Raw genomic sequence first — 24,267 nt, forward strand, 5'->3', positions numbered from 1 at the left:
ATAAACTGATCATCTACAACATCTGTCTTATTCACAACAACGTATTTCAGGATCAAATCTGACTTGAGCACCAAAAATATGCTTTAAATCTAGAACACATTCTCTATGCATGCTAGATAAATGCTTGTGTCCTGGGGCCAGTGCAATGTTTCAATCAGATAATTAGATAACTCCTTGCACGTGCTGACATTCCGCATGGGAAACATTTTGTGTCCTGGCTGCTCCACTTCTCGTTCAGCTCCCTACTTGTAGACTAGCAAAGTAGAGGAGAATGGCCCAAGGCTTTGGGATCCTGCACTTGCGTGGGAGACCCAGAAGAAGTTCTTGGCTCCTGCCTTCAGATCAGATCAGCTACAGCCATTGAGGCCACTGGAGAGTGAACCAGTAGGTGGACATCTTTCATTCTTGCTGTAAATCTGCCTTTTCAATAAAAATAAATAAATCTTTTTTTAAAAAATGTTTGTGTTCAAACTGCTGAAATCCAACTGCCAACTTGATCAAGTTAGGAAGTAAGAGCCTCTGGATGGTAATTAGATGGGAAAAGTGACAATTTCGTAAATGGGCTAGCACTGACCTCCCAGAGGTCCCCAGGGAGGGCTGCCAGGTGACACAGAGAGTTGGCCATCTGAAACCCAGACCCTGGCCACACTGCCCAGCACCCTCGTCTCACACCTGCATTTCTAGATTTCTAAGTCTATAGGTGATCTATGCGGCTCTATAATAGCTGCCTGATCCAAGTAAATCGCCATGCTGATAAAGAGCTATTTTTTTAAAACAATTTGTAAGGTTTAGCTATTTTTATTGAAAAAGCAGATATTACAAAAAGAAGAGACAAATATCTTTCTACTGGTTCACTTCCCAAATGACCACACGGCTGGAGCTGAGCTGATCCAAAGCCAGAGCTTCCGCCAGGTCTCCCACGCAGGTGCAGGGTCCCAAGGCTTCGGGCTGTCCTCTACTGCTTTCCTAGGCCACAAGCAGAGAGCTGGATGGGAAGCAGAGCAGCCAGAACATGAACCAGTGCCCATATGGGTTTCTGGTGCTTTGAGGAACAAAATTAGCCTGTTGAGTCATCATGGCAGGCCCAAGTACGCTATCTTTTACTGTTTTACTTAGAATAAACATGCTTGGGCCTTGCGCAGTAGCCTAGTGGCTAAATCCTCACCTTCATATGGGCGTTGGTTCATATCCCAGTTGCTCCACTTCCCATCCAGCTCTCTGCTTGTGGTCTGGGAAAGCAGTCGAGGATGGACCAAAGCTTTGGAACTCTGTGCCCACATGGAAGACCCAGAAGACGCTCCCGGCTTGTGACTTCTTGCTTAAGATTAGCTTTGGCTATTGCAGCCACTTGGGGAGTGAACCAGTGGATGCAAGATTTTTCTCTCTATATTTCCTCTCTGTAAATCCATCTTTCCATTAAAAATAAATAAATCCTTAAAAAAAAAAGAATAAACATGCTCCTCTTATTTGCATGTTCAAAGACTCAGTTTGCAATTTCAAAAATGTCCTTCAAGGGAACCACTTGGCCTGTTAAGCCACTTGTGTCCATATTGGAATGGCCAGAATTCAATTTCCAGCCCCAGATCCAGAATCCTGGAGAGGCAGCAGACCCTGGCCATGGCAGGCATTTGGGGAGTGAACAGGAGCTGGCTGTGCGTGTGCATGTGTGCACACGTATGTGTGTGCACCTCTCAAATAACTTATAAAATTCTGTTTAATCTTTCATAATGCATCACAACTCTGGGATCTGCATTTTGCTCATCTCCACAAAGTTAACCAGAGAATCATCTGGTAGAAAGGGTTAAAACTCCAAAGCTCCTGCTCTCGGTCTGCTGGCTGAATAGGAAGCAGCTTGCCTAGCGGGTTCCAAGTGGCCAGCCTCACACAGAGTAAATAGAGGCCGCTGTGCGCTCAGGAATAAATTCCTCAGGCAGCGCTCAGTCTCCTGAGGCATTGGGGCAGCTTTTTCTAATAGAGCAAGCTGAGTAAGAAACAGAACAGATTGGAGGGAGGGAGGGGGCTTTCCCTGCATCCAGGAAGATGTGACAATATCACGCAATGGCTCAACACAATCCTGTGCAATTTTTCATTAGAATTCTTTTCTTCTGAATCATGCTAATAAAGTAAGATTTGCTCTGGGATTTGCAAATAACCACTCACTCACAGGCTGTTCGGGGCTAGGAGGATGAGAAAGACACCAAGGCCTGTCAGGAGGAGAAAGGCCCATGAATCGAAAGGTTCTTGATGGATGTTTCCAGAGCCAGCCACAGTTCCATCTCTTGTGCAACTCAACTAATCCTAGATCAGTGTGAAATGTTCTAGATGTTTCATTCTCACTCTCAGCCTTACCCTCAAAGCCAGCAGGCCTCAGCTCTCTCATCTTTATGGAGCGGAGACTTCCATTGTTTTTCTATAGTTTTGGAGGTCTTATTATTGCCTAAGATAGAGCAAGGGCCAGTTCAGTGACATAGCACATTAATCCCCCACCTGTGGCACTGGCATCCCATGGGGTGCCAGTTCTTGTCCCAGCCGCTCCACTTCCCATCCAGCTCCCTGCTTGTGACCTAGGAAAGCAGCAGAGGATGGCTCAGGGCCTTAGGACCCGGCACCTGCGTGGGAGACTCAGAAGAAGTCCCTGGCTGCCAGATTCAAACTGGCCCATTTGGCAAGTGAACCAGGGGACAGAAAATCTCACTCTCTCTGTAATTCTCTTAACTAAAATAAATAGAGTTTTATATATATATATATATATATATATACACACACACACACACACACATATATATAGCAAGTGTAGTAAATTCACACAAATCAATTTTTAGCCTTTACATACACTATCTACTTTATATCAACATGCACTTGACTTGACACCGAGGTGTTTGAAGAACTGTCTACCAAATACAGTAGCAATTAGAAAATTCCCCTTCTGCTGGCCTCGGCCACTTAGGACATGAGGACCCTGACTTGTTTCATTTGAAGAAGAAACTACTTGAAGACCAATTCCAATGCCTTAGACACTGGACACTGAGAACCTGCACAGTTCCATTGTCAACCAGAGCGCCTTTGCTCATGCTAGGGAGAGGCCTTGGGAAATACCTATTTAAGTCACGTTTCACAAAACACAAACCACTGTGGCCACAGGGGATGTTCTGGGTGCTCCCTAGGGTTGCGAGGATCCCCATAAACTCCATCCCCAGGAGACCCCAGAAGTCAAGGGGCAATTCAGTTAACAACGTGGCCACATACACATCTCCAAAAAGAAAAACAACTACCCCTTCCAAAAGGCAGTTGAGCTGGTCCAGTCTGCGCTGAGCTCTGGACAGTCTCTGCGCTTACAGCAAGGACAGTTTGCTCCTACAGGCGGTTAGGTTTTCCAGCATGGACTTTGCAAGTAATCTACCACAATTAATTAGTGCTTCTGTATCCACACCAGATTACTCATGCAGCGCTGCCAGACGGCCCTGGATAGCACATTCTGCAGATAATGCAGCCAAACAGAAGACATGGATTCGTAACTTGCGGAGAAGTTGTCCCTGCAGACGCCCCCGGCATGCTGAAGGAGTGGGCTGCCAGGGTCAGGCCCCTGGCATCCTCCAGAACCCCAGGGCCCTGCTCTCCAGTTATACCATTACCAAGCTTTTGCAGTTCCTACTATTCTTTCATTCTGAAGATATGTTCCGCTTTGGTAATGAATGGAAATTTTTGACTTGGTATTAAGTGTTTGATGTTGCTGCTAGTCCTCACTCCCTCCCCTCCGTGCTGGAAAAGATTTTTTTTTAAAAAAAAAATCATCATAATAGATGTATAGTAGCTATAAAAATACAGATCTTAAAATAAACTGTGTCCCCAAGTTCCCATCTTAAGACAGTTCTACATAGTCCAAGATGTCTCACTCCCATAACCTTAGCCATGTGGGGAATCTCTTCTTTTTTTCTTCTTCTTTTTTTTTTTTTTCACTATCTAATGCCACACAGAATTCCAGACTGCTCCACAAGCACGGACAGCAAGATAAACACATTTTTAGGAGGCCTAGGGGAAAAAAAAGATAGCAGGGGGCAAAAAGAAAAATGTTACTGCATTCCTCTGGACTTTTCTGGTTCAATTTCAAAACCAGAATGACCACCACCTGGGGCCCGCGGGGCACTCTGGGCTGAACATGGGCTGTTCACGCCCCTCTGACAACAACGATGAGGCCCGAAGAGCAAGCCAGAAAACCTGATGAACCACCCATCGCAAGACAGAGAAATCAACAATGTTTGACAACACAGCTTTTCAGGCTCAGCAGAAAAATTTCTCAGTGTCTATCAGAACTAATAACACACATGTTGTCAGGGTGCTTAATAAACACCAACTGAGATAATCACATTCCCTTTCTGAAACATGGTGTTTTGTTTTGTTTTAATCTAGAGTTTGACTACAAAAATGAAGTGGGGGGAGGCATGAGGGCAGCACTGTGGTGTTTAGTAATCTAAGTTTTCACCTGCAGTTCCAGCACACCATATGGGAACCAATTCACATCTCAGCTGCTCCACTTCTGATCCAGCTACCTGCTGGTAACCTGAAAAAACCAGTGGAGGATGGCTCAAGTACTTGGGTTCTTGTATGCACGTGGGAGAGCCAGAAGAAGCTCCTGGATCCTGGGGGTTTGTATGGGTCCAGCTTTAGCCATTGTGGCCATTTGGGGAAGTGAACTACCAGATGAAGGATGTCTGTCTCTCTCTCTCTCCCCTTCTCTCTATAACTCTTTCAAATAAAAATAAATCTTTTTTAATAAGAAATGAAGCAATCTTTCCCTCTGCCTCTTCTTCTCTCTCTGTATATCTGCCTTACCAATAAAAATAAATAAATCTTAGAAAGAAAGAAAATATAGAAAAGAAAAGAAAAGAAAAGAAAAGAAAAGAAAAGAAAAGAAAAGAAAAGAAAATAATGTGCCGTGAGGAAACCAAAGGGGTTCCACAGAAAGGAAGCAGGCCCTATTTTTCTCTTGCAGCACCTGATGCCAGGAGCCATGTTTCTAGCCAGCAGCAGCAGCAGCCCCCATTACCTAGAGGCCCTGAGCCACAGCTGCCTGTACCACCATCCCCACCCTTTCTGAGCTAAGTCAAAAGGCAAGTAATGAGGACATTCCTTCTTGATGATGAAGAGGATGATACCAGGAGTGGTCCCAGCTAACATACACATCCGGCACCACAGGTGCGTCTGTGTGACGTAGGCTCACTAACCTCTCCAACATAAACATCCATCCAACCCAAATGAGTTTGCCAAAAAGGTTTCAACATCCCCTTTTGTGACACCAAGAACTTTCTACAAAGTGTCTGCAGCATCTCTGTTACCATTTGTGTGCTGAGAAATCAGGGATGAGGCAGGTGGCATATGCATCATGGAAGTCTATTCCAACACATACAATGGGTGACTTATCAAGACCTCCTATGACAAGCCTGCTGACAAGGTCTCCGGGTGATTCTGAAGCCATCACAGTTTAAAAAGTACTGGTCTAATAATGGCTTATAACTTCCAACCCCTCTCTCTCTGTCTTGGAGGCTAGAAAGGTACCTAAGGCTTGGCCATCCCTCAAAGTTTACTGACTTCTGGACAAGTTCTCATTAAAAGCACAGTACTTACTGACCAGCTTATTTATATATGGGGGGATGGGGAATGATTCTTTCCTCTACCTCAGAAGGAAAGAAGAGGGGTAGTGAAGGCACGTGGCATTTTCTTTCACCATTCAATGTAGCCAAAACAGCCAGCTGCAAACCCACCCTGTTGTCGCCCACAGATGCACTCCACAGCAGAAGCCCACCCCAGGAAGTGCTGAGCAGCCAGTCCAGCACCGACGCAAATGGCAGAGCAGGTGCCAACTCATGAGGCTGGTGTCTGCTCTGCCCGACACCTGTGCTGGGAGGGGAAAAGGGGACTGGCAAGGAGGGAGGCACTCCTCCCAATGGCACTGGCTGGTCCTCTGTGCCACAACCAAGCTATGAAGGCATGCGAGGACAGGGTGAAGGAACACAATGAACCGAATGCGGTTGTATTGGGAGTTTTTCTTTTGGCCATATATGGTTCCCCTCCTTACCAATGAAGAGAGTAACTTAACAATTACAGAAAAAAAATCATAGGGGACTGCAACAACCCATTTCATCGCTGAACAAATCATCTGACAAAAAAAACAACAAAGAAGCATCAGATTAAACTAAAAAACACTTGGGAAAAAAAAACTCAACACACTTCCCTTGAAGTTAGTAAGATTTTCCACATTACACTCTAGATTTTTTTCTTCTTCTTCTTTAAGATTTCTAAGCACTAGCAAGACAGGGCCAGGGACTAACCAAACTTCAGTCCCCAGAGCACCTGCTGCCTACTCCTTGGCAGAAAAATGCTGAGAGCAAGCACATCTCAAGCTCTCTAGAATTCTGCCTGATTCACAGAGTCTACTCAGAAAACTCAGCCCTTCCCAGTTTGGCCTTCAGGCCAGGTGAGTTTGAGATTCGTCTAGCAGAGGCCATTCCTGAGGAAGTGGATGTGACCCACAGACAAGTCAATCACCCGAGGGAGCTAGGGCCCCAACGAAGGCATACTTCGTAAAACACACTCTCAGCTCCCACATGGCTTCCAAAACCAGTTCACGCTGGTGACTCAAGGTGTCCCCAGAGTATCAAGGGTTAGTTATCAAAGCAAACAAACTCAGAAAATCGAATTTCCTCCACCCAAAACTGGGTGAAGATCTAAGCTTGGAGCCCTTAAACAGCTGTGTGGGAACACACAGATAGTTCTGTTCTGATGCAAATATTAATCACTGTTTATAAAACAGGCCATCGCTGGGATCCTAAAAGCATACGAATAAATCAGAAATGCAGACAGCAGAGTGGCAATTACACAACCGAGGATAAGGACGCATGAGAGAAGCCTGGCTTTGCCCAGCCTGTCTGACATCACATCTTTGGACACTGCTACTCTCACTCTCGTAAATATCTTTTTTTTTATACTCTGTGCACATCTGGTCACCCAACCATCTCTGCAAATTAAAAAAATAATATGATAAAGCCGTTGTGTAGGATATCATGTCCACCTACACTCCAGTTTCTGCAGGGCAAAAAAAAAATCCTTTATTTTTAAAGACTGACTTATTTATTTCAAAGTCAGAGCATCAGAGAGAGGTTATGATGGGGAGGTGAGAGAAAGAGAGGAGAGATTTTCCATCTGCTGATTCACTTCCCAAATGGCTACAACAGCAGCAGCTGAGTCAGGACAAAGCTAGGAGCCAGGAATTCCATCTGGATCTCCCACATGGTCACATGGATCCAAATACTTGAGCCATCTTCTGCTACCTCCACAGTCTCATGAACAGGGAACTGGCTTCAAAGTGCAACCGGTGGGACTAGAAATGACACTCTAACAAGAGATGTGAGTGTCACAAGCTAGGCATAACTGGCTATGCCACAACCCAGCAGAGCAAGGGACTCACACTCGAGGATGGATGGGAGCCCATGCCAAAAGGTGGGCCACTCTGGCCACTCAGGATCTTTTTAAAGTGCTTTACTCTTTAAAGCTGGTATCACAATGGATAATATCCTTACCAACTATATCCACAAGTCCAAAAAAATTAAACTTAAAGGTGGTTGTCACCACCTGAGGACAAGACTTGCAAACTAATCAATTTGCTCTGCCTGAAGACCTAGGCAGTTAGCAACAGAAGCCTCTCCTCAGTTTCCTTCAACCCTTCCAGACTTCCTTCCGCTCTGCTGCCCCCTCTGCCTTACCTGCCCTGATCAATACAGCCCCTAATCAGTCAGCAGAGAAAGCCATTAGACAACCTCCCTTGAGGCCCGCAGGCCATTCATTCAAGTTCAAGAGAAAAGGTTGACAATGAAAAGATAAGGAGAATTGAGTATATGGGCATAATGGAATACTACTCAGACTTAAAAAGAGAAGGCCCATGGTATAATGAAGGCTCTGCCTACAGTCCTGGCATCCCTTATGGTGCTGGTTTGAGTCCCAACTGCCAAAAATAGCCCAAGACTTCTGGGTAAGGTTGGTATGCACAAGTGGTCTGAGTTTCAGTTGGAGTTGAGACATCTCTCGGAATCACTTGCTTTGGGGCAAGCATCTCGCACAACAGGAAGATTCTGGTTTCGGATACCTGCCATCTAACACAGAGTGCCTGGGCTGCAAGTCCCAACTTCATTCTCAACTCCAGCTTCCTGCTACTGCACATCCCGGGAAGCAGCGATGGCTCAAGTAGCTGGGTCCCTGCCACCCACATGGAGGCCTGAATGAAGTTTCTGGTTCTCAGGTTTGGCCGAGCCCAGCTCCGCCTGCAAGGGCATTCAGGGAGCAAACCAGGGGTAAGAACTCTGTGTTTCTCTTTCTGCATTTCAAATGCACTAAATACAAATTATAAAATAAATAGACTACATTACTCTCCCCAAACCTCATTCTTTTTTTTTTTTTTTTTTTTTTTTTTTTATTACAAAGTCAGATATACAGAGGAGGAGAGAGAGAGAGGAAGTGGAGCTGCCGGGATTAGAACCGGCACCCATATGGGATCCTGGCAAGTTCAAGGCGAGGACCTTAGCCACTAGGCCATACCACCAGGCCCCTCGTTCTTTTTTTTTTTTAAGAATTATTTTTAGTTTTACATGAAAGGGAGATTTACAGAGACAAGGAGAGAAAAAGATCTTTCATCCACTGGTTCACTCCCCAAATGGCAGCAACAATCAGAGTTGAGCTGATCTAAAGCCAGGAGCTTCTTCCTGGTCTCTCACGTGGGCATACTGCTCCAAGGACTCAAGCCTTTCTGCGCTGCTTTCCTAGGCCATAAGCAGGGAGCTGGGCCAGAAGTGGAACAACCAGAATCCAAATGAGCAACCATACGAGATGCCGGCACTTGCAGGTAGAATGCTATCCTGTTGAGCCACCACAGTGCCACGTGCCCCACCCCCACCAATTTCATTACATTTTCATTCTGGAAATAAATAAGTAAGTAAATAAATAAATAAATAAAACCACCTACCTTCTGAAAACCATATGAGGGGGCTTCAAAAAGTTCATGGCCAATGGAATTCAAAGATGAGGCCCAACTTCCACAAATACTGTGAAGCCCACCTACCCTACTCACCCTCAGCCCAGGAACACAACCTAGTGGTGTTAGTTTATACTCACACAAGGCTGCCAGTGTGTCCCACTGCAGACCAAGAAGGAATCCATGTACCTTCACTTGTTCATCCACAAAGAGCTCAGAGCTTCCCTCTTAAAGATTTACTTATGTATGGTGTATGTACATACATATGTATGTATAGACATACATATTTATCTGTAAGAGCCTGGGTTGGACCAGGCTAAAGCCAGGAGCCAGGACCTCCAACCAGGGTGGCAGGAGCCCAAGCACTTGGGTCATCACTTACCTTCCCTGGCTTGTAAGCAGGGAGCCATAACCAAAGTGGAAGAGACAGCAGGAACTCCGCAGGAGAGGATGTCTGTGTGGCAAGCAGTGGCTTAAGCTTAATCCCCCCTACCACAGTGGCAGCCCAGAGTTCAGAGCTTTCTCAGTGGGAAAACAACTCAGACTAAAATCATCTCAACTATCCTGCGCACTCTACATGGAATTCCAGGTACAGCCAACAGAGATGCAGAGAAGTGTGTTTGCTTAAAAGACCTGGATAAGTGTGACATGGACGTGCATCCCCAAATGATGCATGAGGCATGGAACGTAGACAGTGGAATGAATCAGGGAGGCATCCCATGGCAGCCCACCCATGCTCCCAAGACAGGTGGCAGCACCGCCTCAGGGCTCACCTCAGCATACCTCTCCGACCTGGCACACAGGCAGCAGGGCGCAAGCCAAATCCACCCCCTTGGACCAGGCTGACTTCCCCAAACTTCTCGGCGCAGGACTCTTTTTCTCATTACTGGGGTTCCTGGAAACATCGCCCTGCCTAGTGCTGGAAGCTGCGGCAGTGGTGGCAGCTCGGATTTTTTACACATATGTGGAGCAGCGCTATGGAGAAAACCTAGCCTCGCGCCGACCCGTGAGGCCACGGCAGCAAGCACTTCTTTTTCCAGCTTCCCGGGAGCAACTGGGATAAAGTGTCCTCACCCAGCACGTCTACCCAGAACATGGGACTCCGTCCCCTCCTGAACCCCAAGGCACATAGCAGAACCCCAGGAACAGGGCGGGGGGAAGGGGGCTCAAAGAAGCCAGGATTCCTGAGCCACAAGGCTCGCTGCCTGTCTCCTTCGCCCTCGGTCCAGCCCGGCAGCAAAGGCTGTCCAGGCAGGCCAGCCAAGCTCCCGGCGTTGAGACCAGTGGGCCCCTCCTATTTACCTCGGGCTCATTTTATGCACTGCCCCTCCCCTGGCCACGGATCTAACCGAGGCTTTTTACAGCCCTCAGCCCTTGTGCTACCAAGAACTCCAAACTCTCCCTCTGATTTAGAGCTTCCAGGCCAGTTTCCTGAAGTGGGAATGCAAATAAAGAAGGCCTGTTTCGGTATGCGGGGAGGCCTGCGTTGCAAACAGCGCAGTTTGAAGAAGACTCAGCTGGGAGGCCCTTCTCCCCTAGCCGAGGGCCTGGGTTCAAGTCCCAGCTCCAGTGCCCAGTTCAACTGCCTACTGATGTGTACCCTGGAAGGCAGCAGCGGAAGGACCCACGTGATTGGGTCCCCAGCACCCACGTGAGAGACCTGGATGGAGTTCCTGGCATTTGAGGAGTGAGCCCAGCAGATGGAAAAATGCTCATTCTTTCCACCTTTCAGAACAAGTAAAGACAAACTTTTAAAAATAAAGTATGTCTAAAAAAAATCAGACACAATAAAAAAAAAAAAAGGAAGCAGCAAAAAGCCTATCATGTGATGATCTTTCTGCTAATGAGTACACCTTCCAAGGTCAAAGTCATACTGAGAGCGACTCTCCTGAAAGTCAGTCAGTCAAGCCCAGAGGGTCATTCACACCATGATAAGGGCTTCCTGCCTCTGGGATGCTGACGCTGGCTTCCAACACCTGCTCTGCCTCTTGCTAGTGGTGAGCCTATGGGCAAGCTGGCAGCCAAGCTGAGGCCCAGTTTCCTTGTTTGTAGAAGGCAGCGATGATGATGGCCACAACAGCATGTACCTTACAGGGTTATTAAGATAAAAGAGGTTAGCTGACACACAGCCTCCATGCTGGGCCCTGGCTGCATTAGAAGCTAATGAGGCTACGTGCCTAACCCCACTGCTGAGATCATGGTTTGAATCTTCTTGTTGTTGTTTTTTTTTTTTTGAAAGATCTAATGTCATCGGAACAATAGCTAGGAGCCCTGAGCGGTCCTCAGAAACAGAAGAACAGCAAACTTTCTTTTGGACTCTGGAGAGGAGCTTTCTCTGGTCCTAACTTAGTTCCAACTTTGGCTTCCCACCCTCTCTTGCAATGACCATCAGGGTCGCTCTGGAGCCCCAAAAAATTAGATCAGATACACAGACAGAGACCAATAAGGAAAGCTTAGAACAGACAGGAAAAAGTCAGCTTGGACTCCCATATACCTTACTAGGTAAGACACAAAGATTAGTTACTTCTCACTAAGGTATTGAAGATTTCTCTGCACACCCCTCCAAAAACTGTTCTGCTCCTCAATCATTAACATGGCTTGTTAGAGTTATAAGCCTGTTTGGGCTATCCTAAAATTCACAAACTTCAGTAAAAATCAAACTTGAATACTATAAGCTGCTAAATATGAAAATGAAAATAGACACGAGACAGCTGAATAGTACCCTATAACCATTTTAACGTGTATAGCAGCCGGTTGAGTATAAACTAAAATGGAAATGTCAATGAAGTAGTTACAGGATGTGGTTAAGAACTTGCATTTTCTAGCATATTGATCATTCAATTCCATGTCAATTAACTTCATGATGTTGTAAATTTCCATGTTTCCTCCTGTTGTTGAAGTTGCATAGTGGCTTTTCAATGGAAGGGATGCTATTCTGCCAGCTCTATTTTCAGACCAAGAATGAAACTGCTGAATTTATCTGGACAATAAGACACTGGACTCTCTGCATGGTCCATGCCCACAATGAAGGAATCATGACTGGTTAAGAACTGTACTTCTGTAACCAATATGGAGGAATTCAATATGGAGGAAGGGCTTGGGGAGGGCTTGGGGGAATCCCAGAGCCTATGAAACTGTGTTATAAAATGAAATAATAATAATAATAAAAGATTTATTTATTTTTATTACAAAGTCAGATATACAGAGAGAAGGAGAGATAGAGAGTAAGATCTTTCGTCCTATGATTCACTCCCTAGGAGACTGCAACAGCCTGAACTGTGCCAATCTGAAGCCAGGAGCCAGGAACTTCCTCCAGGTCTCCCACACGGGTACAGGGTCCCAAGGCTTTGGGCCACCCTTGATTGCTTTCCCAGGCCACAAGCAGGGAGCTGGATGGGAAACAAGACTGCCAGAATTAGAACTAGCGCCCATATGGGATCCCGGCATGTTCAAGGCGAGGACTTTAGCCACTAGGCCACACGCCAGGTCCCGTGGTTTGAATCTTAACAAAAAACAGTACGTGGTTCCAGCCAAGGGAGATGGAAGAAGAGAATCAGGGACCAGCAGCAAGGCTTTGTTAGCTAAGCCTCTGCCTGTGGCACAGGTTTCCCAGATGAGCACCAGTTCATATCCTGGCTGCTTCACTTCTGATCCAGTTTCCTACTAATGGCCTCAAGGCAGTGGTGGATGGCCCAAAGATTGGGCCCCACGTCCATGTGTAAGACCTGGAAGAAGTTCCTGACTGGTTCCTGGTTTTAGATTGGTTCAGCTCTGGCCATTGTAACCACTTGGTGAGTGAATCAGCAGATAAAAGGGTCTCTCTCTCTCTCTCTCTCTCTCTCTCTCTCTCTCTCTCCCTCCCTCTCTTCTCCCTATAACTTTGTCTTTTAGATAAAAATAAATCTTCAGAAGAGTGAGAGAGAGAGAATCCACATCTCAGAATAAATCCACAAGTCTCACTCTGATATTTGAGGTCTTCCTCAATCTCCTACCATCCTGACAAACGGACCTCCTTGTCCATTCCCACACCAATTCTGCAGCCCAGCCATTGAAGAGAAAGGCCAACATCCTGTCATCATTGCGAGAAGTGGCTGCCTCGTCTTCCCAGATTCTGCCAGCCTTCCAGACAGGGCACAAGCTCCATAGCTCCCACAAAGCCCTGCCTGGCTCCTCCAAGCCACAAGGGCTTCCCTTTCTGCTACCTCCTGGGCCTTCTGGGTTTCACTTGGCCTTCACCTTTGCAATATTTTACAAGCCCTCCTAAAGTGCAACCAATTGGAAAGAGAAGATGACACTTGATTTCTTTGTATAGTTCTAAGTGAGTAGCATCATGCCTTTCATTTAGCGGGGCCTCAATGAGTAATGAATGCTCCAAGAGGAAAAGGAAGGCTCAAAGCTAAACTGTTCTTCTAAAACCAAACATCATTCGAATTCATGCTGCCTTACAGTACAGAGATCTAGATACTCCATCTCCAGACCTAGATAAAGTAGGTTGTGGCTAATTCTGCCACCTGTTAGCTATGGGACCTTGGAGAAAGTTGCTTAACTTCTCTGTACTCCCATGTCCTCCTCTACAAACCAGGGGCAATCAAAGTACAATGCCCCCCTGGGGTAGTGATGAGGATGAAATGCGCCAGTGCAGGTGAGGCTGAGTGTGGGCTGCAACAGGCAGTACATACACGCACATTATTCTGACATCTTCTTGAAGTTCAGCTCACCCCGAAGGCCCACAAAGCACAGTGTAAAGTTTGTTGTGGTGATACAGAAGCCGAATAAGGATAAACAAAACGTTCCTGACTCCTGCTTTATTCATTCAGTCCATCAGGTTCCACCAAAGTGAAACGCCATCCCTGCCTCTACGGGGTGCCTCATGCAGTCAGCTACCTCATGTAGTCATAAAAATCTGTAATTGTACTGCTCCTTCCAGCTCAGTAGAGCCTGCAGCGTGAGTACAGCTGCAAGAGAATACTTCCCACAATGGCTTGAAAGACTAAGAAAGGGGTTACGCAAAACTGGTTCACTCTCCAATACTTCAAGGCTGAACAAAGTCATCGAACCCAGCCCACAGAGCACCCGAGCTAGGCGCCAGTGACAGCCTGCCTGCCTGGCACCCACCAAATACAACTGTGCACCTCAAAACAGCAGTCTTCCCATTTCCTAGCAGGCCATTCACCATACGCATATTCTCATTCATTCTCTCTCTCTCTCTCTCTCTCTCTCTCTCTCTCTCTCTCTCTCTCGTCCCTATTACCACTTATCAAAAAGAGATTTTATTGAAGATCAGTTGAAGACACAAGCTAAAGGCAAAATAACACCAATAATGAGGCAAAATGAAACTGCTGACAGTAACATAGAGAGAGTGGGCAATTCAGATTCACACCCTGGTGTTCAAAACAAAAATCCAGCGTGGGCGTGTGGCAAAGCAGGTAAGTTGTCATCTGGGACACCCGCATCCCTCTAGGAGAGCCTGGTTTGGGTGTCAGCCACTCTTCCTCTTCTAATTCAGCTTCCCACTAATGTGTATTCTGGAAGGCAGCAGGTGACAGATACACAGGTTCCCTGCACCCAGGCAGGACAAGCGGATGGCATTCCAGGCTCTTGGTCTGGCAGGCTGCTGTAGACATTTGGGGAATCAATCGACAAATGCAAAGTATCTCTGTGTGTATGTGTGTATGTCTCTGTCTCTTTATGTTTCAGACAAAATAAAAATTGAAAAGTCTGGCACAGGACAGCAGCCTTGCCAACCTTTCTGCCAGCTGGTTTTCACTCTGGCGTGTGCCTGCCTATGACACCTGTTCCAAGTCTGGGTGACTTCACCTGCTGCAACTTCTGCAGGATGACAGAAGGTGAGACCATGGATGCAAACTGTGGCTCCCCTACTTCCTGACCACACCACACTGCCAATTATCTCATCTCGCTTTAGTTCATTTCATCATCTAGGAAATGATCAAAGTAATTGTGCCTAACTCCGGGCCCAGATTAAGCATGCTGGTAAATGGCACTAACCTTACTCCTGTCTACTCTCTAATTGCTTAGCTGGTGCCTGGTTGTGGTGCAGTCTCAATAAATGGCAATCGTTATCATTCTCATCTACATGTGCAATCTGATAGCCAAAACCAAGAGGCAGATCACTTCTCAAATTAATGCTTTGCTTGTTGAAACTTGCCACTTTCCGGAACTGGCCCAACAAATCAGTTTTATGTAGCTCATTATAGAGCAGATCCACAGCAAATTATAACAAAATAGAGCAAATTAGGCTTCCAAATTTATTAAGCAACTCTGACAGACCCCTAAGATGTTGGTTGTGGGGTATCAAATCCTCTTAAGCAACATCATTCCAACCAAGTCATACACTTTCTCATCTCCAGCTTCCTACTTGGCTGACCTCCAGGAAGTACAGTGCATCTCTCCACTTTTTACAAAGTGACATAGTAAAGTCTCTGAAGTGGACAACACTGGGAGCTGGCAGTGAAGACCTGGCACTGGGATACCCATGTCCCATAGGAGGGGACTGAGTTAAAAGGCTGTTCTGCTCCCAATTCCAGCTTCCTCTCATGCACACCCGGGAGGCAGCAGTGACGGGCTCAAGGAACTGGGTTCCTGCCACCCACATGGGGGTCCCAGATGGAGTTCCAGGCTTGTGACTCCAGCCTAGCCCAGCCCCAGCAGGTGCAGGCATTTGGAGAACGTAACAGCAGATAACAGCTCTCTCTGTTTGCCTGTGTCTCATTCTATTACTCTGTCTCTCTGCCTTTCCAATCAATAGATACAATGTTTAACTTAAAAAAAAAAAAAGCTGCCCAGACAGTCTATGCCAGGAGCATCACCTCTGCCTAGAAGCTCTAACTATGTCATAAAAAAGTATAAAATGACTTTCTGAAATTCTTATTTAGGAACAAAAATGTAAATATTTTTTACTCATGCAACAAAAACATGTGGAATTAATCATTAGAATATTTATTATCCAACTGCCTCAACATAGCAGAGGAATTATATATACATGTGTATCACTGACATAATACTCGGTACTAGCTTAGTAGATTTAACACAGGCAAACATTACTATCTGTAGAGTCATCAAATATTCTATTTCCCTAAAGAACACAACACAAGTTTTACGTGACCCTTAATGGCCTTGACTCTTCCTAACTAAAGAGAGGGCAGAAAGACCCGCTGGAAAGAATGTAATGAACATAGAGTTGTCAACATGCAACTTACCTGCAGTGGCTACACAGGAGCTCATAAGGGCAAACACGGCCACCACGCAACGGGAGGTCATCTTCGTTTCTCCAATGCTCCTGCCGTCACTTCCCTTAACCACAATCTGCACAGATCAGCAGCGGCCTCACAAAATTCAAACTGCCTGTAAAAGTAAACAAATTGCAGTATAAAAACTGAACACGGAAATGTCCTTTCATAAACAAACATATACTGAAGTCAAATGAATCATCTCTGAAACAGATCAGACAAGATATTTTTCAGTCTGACTCTGTGGTGGACTGGTTTGAGCCACTGCTTACAACATCTTCTATCTGAGCCCCAGCTTAAGACCTAGTCCTGCCATTGAACCCCAGCTCCTTGCTCATGCACCCGGGCAAGCAACAGAAGATGACCCTGGTCCTTGGGCCCCTGCACCCCCGTGGGAGACCCAAATGGTGTTCTACATGCCCAACTTCAATCTACCCCAATGTCAACTAATATAGCCTTTTGAGGTGTGAACCAGTAAAAAAAAAAAAAATCTCACTATCTCTTTCTGCATTTCAAATAAACAGATTTATAAGACAGAATGAAATCTCTCATAGATGCCAAGCCAAGTGGTAATTAACTAAGAAGGGTCTTTATGGCAAATATACTTTCACAAATTACATGCTTACTTGACATTTTAAAATCTTCAGTTTTACATGCAATTTTTAGGAATACAGAAGAAACTCAAGACACACATGTGATACAGAACATCAGCAGTTAAGCTGTGGTACAAAAGTAAACAGTGACACTTGATACACATGGTCCCTAGTGCCATCCGGGAAGCACAAATAGCTCTGATTAGAGACTCAATCTAATGTCATAATGACAGGGTTATCACAAGGATCAAATTATATTACACTGAGACTCCATCTGCAAAAATACAGAACCACAAAAAGCCAAGGTTCTTATTTCTCTGCCCAATGACATTTCATGGGGGCTGTGGGGGATGAGGGGACAGTGTTGTTGTAGCACAGGAGGTAAAGCTGCTGCCTATGGCACTGACATCCCACATGGATGCAGGTTCAAGTCCTGTCTGCTCTGCTTCCAATCCACTTCTCTGTTAATCCATCTGGGAAAGCACCAGAGGATGGCCCAAGTGCTTGGGCCCCGTGCCACCCACGAGGGAGACCTGGATGCAGTTCCACGCTCCTGTCTTTCGCCTGACCCAGCCCTAGCCATGGCCTTTGTGGCCATTTGGGAAGTGAAAGCAGCAGGTAGATGATCTCTTTCTGTCATTCCCTTTCTCTCTGTGGCTCTGCCTTCCAAATTTTTCTTTCTTTCTTTGCTTTTTTTTTTTTTTTTTTTTTAAGAAAAAGAAGACCAAAAAGCCTTCCCTGTCTGTCTGCCTCACTTGGGACACTGGTAATTGGACTGAGAGTCCAGGCCTCCCTGCTGCTCCTACCCCAGTCTCAAAGCAGAGTTTTGGCATGGTTTGCTTAACTTCAACACTGCCCTGTGGTTTTCACAGCCCCATCGCTTAGCCGCTTAGGCTAGCACAGCTCAAACTTGCCCAACTGAGCAAGCCTTTACTGCACGCCTAGCATGTTCTGGGGGTGCTCCTTCTGGAGGCGCTCCTACCCATCAGCAATCAAAGGCATCCAACAACGGGGTAAGAGCACAAAGACAACCAGGATGTGATCTAAACCCCGGAGGATGTAGGCAGGTGCAGCTTTCAGCCCCCATCTCAAACAGCGGGCCACAGCCTTGTCACCGTCAGCACGGAAATACCACACACAGGGGCTGCTGGCTACCCTCACAGACAGAACCAGCTGGGGCATGTGTAGGAGACAGAACAAAAATAGAAAAATCAGTGAAATAAGCTTCTAATTAAACACTCCTAACTCACTGCCTCAAGTGTTAAGTACTTAAAACAGCTCCTCTCAGTGTTAATACTATCTGCCTGTGAGAAGGGCGATCCAGCTGGGCGGGGGGAAGAAGTGATTGTTGGGCTGCAGCCTGAGGCAGCAGGAGCTCACCAAATCCCCTTCTGTGTCTCTTACCACCTTCAACTATTAACCTCTCTAGGACCATAACAATGAAGTCCTAATTTCAAACAGAATTTCCTAGGGGTAAACATTTAACCTAGGAGTTAAGACACCCATGACCCAGTTTCCAACTTCCTACAAAGGTAGACGACGGTGGGAGACACCAGTGATGGCTCTAATCGTTAGAATCTCAACCTGGATTGAGTTCCCAGCTCCCTGTTCCAGTCTCAGCCCAGGGGCTGGTACAGACATTTGAGCAATAGGCCTGAAGATGAGAGCTCATTCTCTCTCACTTTCTCCTCTTTTTCTTTATGTCTCCCAAATAAATAATGTTTAAGAAATAATTTCCGGAGTTTCTTAAGGTCATTACATTTGCAGGAGGCACTCTAATTCCAGCTTGGAACATGATAGTGACAAACAGCCTAGGGTATGTAGAATATGGATCAGGTTGGCGTTCAGTACTCCACATAGCTCCACCTGCCACCCACCAAATATAATATTTTATTTGAAAGGCAGTTTCAGTGACAGAGGAAGAGGCAGAGAGGGCTCTTCCATCTGCTGATTCACTCCCCAAATGGCCACCACAGCCTGAGCTGGGCTGCTTCAAAGCCAGAGCTTCTTCCAGGTCTCCGTGTGGGCACAGGAGCCCAAGAACCTGAGCCATCCTCCACTGATCTGGCAAGTGCATTAGCAGGGAATTGGATCAGAAGTGGAACAGCTGGGACTCCAACATGTGCCCATATGGGATGTCAGCGTTAAGAGATGGAGATTCAGCTTGCTATGCCACGGTGCCAGCCCCCAGATTACTCCTCATGAACGAACCTGCACCACGGTAAGACACTTCTGGGAGGATTTATTTTATACACACAAACATTAAAACAGTGCTTAGCACACAATAATCCATCCATAAGTGTTAGCTATCATTACTTCTCTGTTTTTCCAAGGTATTTATCCTGATAAAGAATTTGGAGTGTAGGACCAGTGTTGTGGTGCAGCGTGTCAAGCCAGTGTTTGTGACGCCAGCACTCCCTTTCTGCGTGTTGGTTCAAGTCTCTCTAGCTTAACCAGCTTTTGAGAAAAGACCATTATGCCATTAGTGACTTGTGCTTTTGCTTGGCTGGAAATGTCCTTTCAATTATTCTACTCTTTAGCTTCTCTCTTTCTATTTCTATCTCTCTCTCTCTCTCTCTCTCTCTCTCTCTCATCTCCTAAAATATTTATTTTGCAGTAAATGAGATGTAACTGATTTTACAGTAGTTAAGAATTAAATAATTACATCTTAATTTTTTAAAAGAAAAGATGTATTTTATTTATTTGAAAGGCAGAGAGGAGACAGAAAGAGAGACAGGGAGAGATTTTCTACCTGTTGGTTTACTGCCCCAATGACCACAACAGCCAGATGTGGGCCAGGCCAAAACCAGGAGCCTGGCACTCCATCCAGGACTCCCACAAGAACAGCAGGGACCCAAGTGGTTGAGCCATCTTGTGCTACACTGCCAGTCACATTAGTAAGAAGCTGGATCAGAAGTGGAGCAGCCAGGCCTCAAACCCATGCCCATATGGGATGTTGGTGCCACAGGCAGAGGTTTAGCCTCCCATGCCATACCACCAGCCCCTCCAACAATTCTCTTACCTAATTCTATACCACCTTAGGTAAAATGGAAATCTATTAATGTAAGGACTCAACAACAGTAAAAAGACTTTAGCTCAGCTTTTTATTTAAAAACGAAAATGGATTTCTGGAATCGACATTTGGTCTAGTGGTCAAGATGCCAGGAAGGCAGCCACATCCCACATGGAAGGGCCTGGATTCCCCCTCTCAGTTCCAGTTCCTAATTCCAGCTTCCAGACAACACATATCTTGGGACATAGTGGCGAAGGCTCAAGTAGTATGGGCCCTTTGCACCCACATGGGAGACCTGGGCTATGTTCCCAGCTCCCTCCTTCAGCCCCAGTCCAGCCCATTCCAGGAATGAAGAAGTAGATGGGAGCTTCCTCAGACTCTGCCTCAAAAAAATATTTTTTTTTAATTGACAGGGAGAAAAACAACTCTGAACAAACTAATATACTATTTAAGCAAATGCTACGGACAATTAGACAATCTTTATCTAGCAAGCCCTGAAAGAAGCTCTCAGGAAAAGATGGTGTCTACAAGTATTTGTTCAGGGCTGCGGGTCACAAACAGCATGAGGCCCTGGGGAAATTTAACAGGCTGAGGGTCCGCGGGACTTTGCCGTGTTAATCCAGGGGCTTAGCCAGGGGCCCAAGCAACCTGCGGAAAAGAAAAGCAAACGGTTCTATTAAAAAATATAGACTGCAAATTGCTGACAAGAATATTGGGCAATTATTAAAATGCAGCAATTACAGATAGAACAGAGCCAAGCCAAATAGCTTCATGCCCAAAGGCAAACCGCAGCTAGTTCACACCGGATCCAAAAACATCTCCAACAAGTTGAAACTGCACACTGCCATTTCTAACAAAGAGAAAGCTTTTCTGCCTTGGGCTTAGAAGTCCTACCACAATGCGACTTGTTCAAAAAGAAAATAAACTGCAGGGGTTTCTGTCTCCTCAGCCCAACATGGTGACAGCATCCTAACACCGAAGAGAATGAGAGGGGGAGCGAGCGGTTCCCCTTCGATTGAACTCCTGGTTTCCACCAAGACTTATACACAATCGTGTCCAAACCCTCTGCTTGTGGCTCAGCTCCCTCGTTAGAGCAATGCTGGGAGGCTCTTTCCCATTCGCACTGCCAACTGAGGACATGGGCCAGCTTCCACTGCTTTTCTATGCACGTTAGCAGGGAGCTAAACTGGAAGTGGAGCAGTTGGGACTCAACTGACATCCATATGGGATGCTAGCAATATAGGTTTGACCTGTTAAACCACCAAACGATTTCTTTAGAAATACGCATTAGTACACTCTGAGAAAGCACAATTTGGGGGCTACTGTGAAACAGTCTCTTGCCCATATTTCAAGCAAGGTGTCCCATTCAAAGGGTGTGAGCACATTTAGCAACCACAAATAAACAGAAAAAAATTCTGAGGGAGTCCTTAACGGTTTAACAGAATCAAAAATCACAGGATTGCACTATGACTTCTGCTTGTTTCCAAGTTCCCTTGTGTTTATTTCTGAGACCAGGAAACTGAGCAGGAGGCTCACAGGCTCCCACCATCCAGCAGAGTGCCCAGCTCAGGCGGGCTGGCTGAAGAGTCCCATTCGACCGAGTTCTTGCACCAAACACAACTAACCCAATGCTCAAAAGGAACTACTGGGGAACTCTATTCTCTGGGTTGAGCTCTTTAGTTCATGAAGATTAATTCCTGCTGTATCTTTAAGGAGAACTGTGACCAACAGAAAAAAAAAAAAAAAAAACAATGGATGTCTGATGGTAAGCTAAGAGCCAATAACAAAAAATTACTAACTTTGCCTTCATAGCTTATAGGTATGGCTATCTACATGAGATGACCTGAAATTATAATTAAATCATGATAAACTCCTAACCAATTTTTCAGTTAAAAATTTGACATAACATGGTAGGATTGGCACTGTGACATAGCGGGTACAACCACCACCTGCAGTGCCGGCATCCCATATGGATACCAGTTCAAGTCCCAGCTGCTCCACTTCAGATCCAGCTCCACACAGATACATCTGGAAAGGTACAGGAAGCTGGCCCAGGTGCTTGGGCCCCTACACCCTTACTGGAGACCCAGAAGAAGCTCCTGGCTTCAGACTGGCCCAGCTCCAGCTGTTGCAGTCATTTGGGAAATGGACCACTAGATAAAAATCTCTCTCCCTCTCCTTCTCTATCTCTGTGACTCTGCCTTTCAAATAAATAAATATATCTTTAAAGGGAAAAAAAAACTGACATGAAAAAGATACAAGTATAGCAACAAGTCCTAAAAGCTAGAAGACACCAATATGATTGTATTGATAAGGAGGAACCCCAAAATCCAAGACCAGTACTTGCCTAAACTAACAGGCCAGAGATCATGGTTAAAAACTAGGTCTCTTCCCTTCCCGTGACCACCTCTCCACCTCCCAGGTTTAGGTCCATATCCACAGGCAAGGTGCCATTTTCTCTCTGTGTGTGGTCAATCTGTAAACACCTCTTCTTCTTTCCAAGAGAGGGAGAATCCTTCCATGTCACTGACACGCTCACCACACAAATCACCACGACCCACAGCCATGCCTGCACTTCAGGACTATGGAAGGCAACCATAAGAAAGAAACCATCCTGCTAAAGCTGAACTTCAAACTTCGAAAATGCCAAGGGTCGATCGAAGAACAAAGCTACATACTGCTGTACTCTGAACACTGACTCTGATTCACCACCAACTGTGGAGGGGTAAGTCGGGATTGGAAAATAGTCAATGTATGTAAAGGCCTTAAGGCTAGAGATATATTGGATGGACTTGAAAAACTGCCATTGCCCAAACCCAAGCAGCAACTAACACTTGAGTTTTTTGGTACCTTCAGCATAAAACGGCTTTCTAACAGATCATGAGGGTGTTGCTAGTCTGCATGCAGGTGAACTCTGCAAATGGTTAAATAACAGCTGATACAGGAACTGCTCTGATGGCTCTGTAGTACGCCAATCGGGGGAGCAGAACAGAGGCAGGATGGAGGACATCGATTTCCAGGCGTGGCTGCCTGCACAAGGGGGGATCTGCAGGAGGTAGGACAGATACTGCTGTTTGTCAACTGGCAAGTGGATGCCCTTAAAACCTACACAGAGAAAGCAAAGCTGCCTCCCAGAGTCACAATAGCTACTCTCGGATTTCTTAACTTTGCAGGAAAATTGGAGCATTCCCCATCTTCATTTACAGGCACTTTTGGCACAAAAAGGGCCAAAGTCCCAGATCTAGAGGAGAGATTGTTGGACTCAGACCCAAGCACTATCGATCTTCAGCAAATACTGACTGCTTTGTGCCAGGCACTGGCCAGGAAGCCAAGGGCACAGCCGTGAACAAAGGAACCAAAAGTCCTGCCACACAGGGCAGGGGAAGGTCCTGTGAAGAGCTCGTGGAAAATGCAAGCAAAGGAAAGCCATGCGGCCTTTTCAGACCATGCATTTTCCACGAACCTCTTGGAGCCCCCTCAGAGGCATGAATTTCAAACATCCGCTGCACCAAAAGAAACTTTGCTTTTAATTCCATTTCCCACAAACTTTCAAAGCATCCTCCAATCCCAGTAAAAGTAGTATCATGTACTACTTCAGACAAGACACTGAATTTCTCAAACCCCATTTCTTCTTTCCACAAATCTTTACTCAAAGCTTACTTGATGCCAGGTAATGTAGCTATATGGGTCAGGCAAAGAGACATGTTCTTTGTCCTGTTGGGCTTATAACCTGTGTGTCACAGCAGGACTTGTGACACACACAGATACATCATCAGAAATATGTAATCACACAATAGGTTAAACACTCTAAAGGACAAGCAGAATCACACAGTATGGTAAGAGCTTGCAAGGAACAGGGGCAGCAAGCTGAGGCTAAGCAGACGTTTCTAAGGCCACGTGGGGAAAGCCACGGGAGGCAGACACAGTGGGACCAAAAGCCTAGGAAGGAGTTTCAGGTCAAGAAGGGGTCCAAGCAGGGCAGTGGCTGATCTACTGGGTTTTGACAGATTTCCCTGCACACTGAATCGAGCAGGAGGCCGAGAATACACGATGGCCTTGAGTCCAGCAACCAGTCAGGCAAGCAAGGTCACAGGTATAGATCCAACAGGGCCCGGGTTTTCTCCTCTGTAACTCAACTCCCCTACATCACAGGGTAGTTGCAAGAATCACATGAGGCTGGGAGGGCACAATATCAAAGCAATCATTATTTCTAACTAGCAGGCTGTCTCTATCAAAGAGATTGATAATCCTGGGGACCAAGGTTAATTAAGGTCCTAGTGCATTTTGGCTGCCAGTGTCAGGAAAAAGATTAGACCCACTTTAGTAGGCCAGAATTTCACAGGAAGACCAATAGGAAGAGAGGCAAAGGGCCCCCCAGGAGGAGGTGAACAGGCT

At 46.0% G+C, this 24,267-nt stretch overlaps 1 protein-coding gene across 1 annotated transcript in view; it reads right to left on the bottom strand.

Moving 5' to 3' along the window:
• The window catches only part of TGFBR3 (transforming growth factor beta receptor 3), a 198,771-nt gene that overhangs the window by 158,017 nt on the left and 16,487 nt on the right, over positions 1-24,267 (bottom strand). The window contains exon 2 of the mRNA XM_058659133.1: positions 16,237-16,381. Within this exon, the coding sequence (XP_058515116.1) occupies positions 16,237-16,297 (61 nt within the window). The 5' untranslated portion in view covers positions 16,298-16,381. The remainder of the gene's footprint in view (positions 1-16,236; positions 16,382-24,267) is intronic.

The sequence above is a fragment of the Ochotona princeps genome, chromosome 2 (assembly GCF_030435755.1).
Source record: "Ochotona princeps isolate mOchPri1 chromosome 2, mOchPri1.hap1, whole genome shotgun sequence".
Classification (NCBI taxonomy): Eukaryota; Metazoa; Chordata; class Mammalia; order Lagomorpha; family Ochotonidae; genus Ochotona; species Ochotona princeps.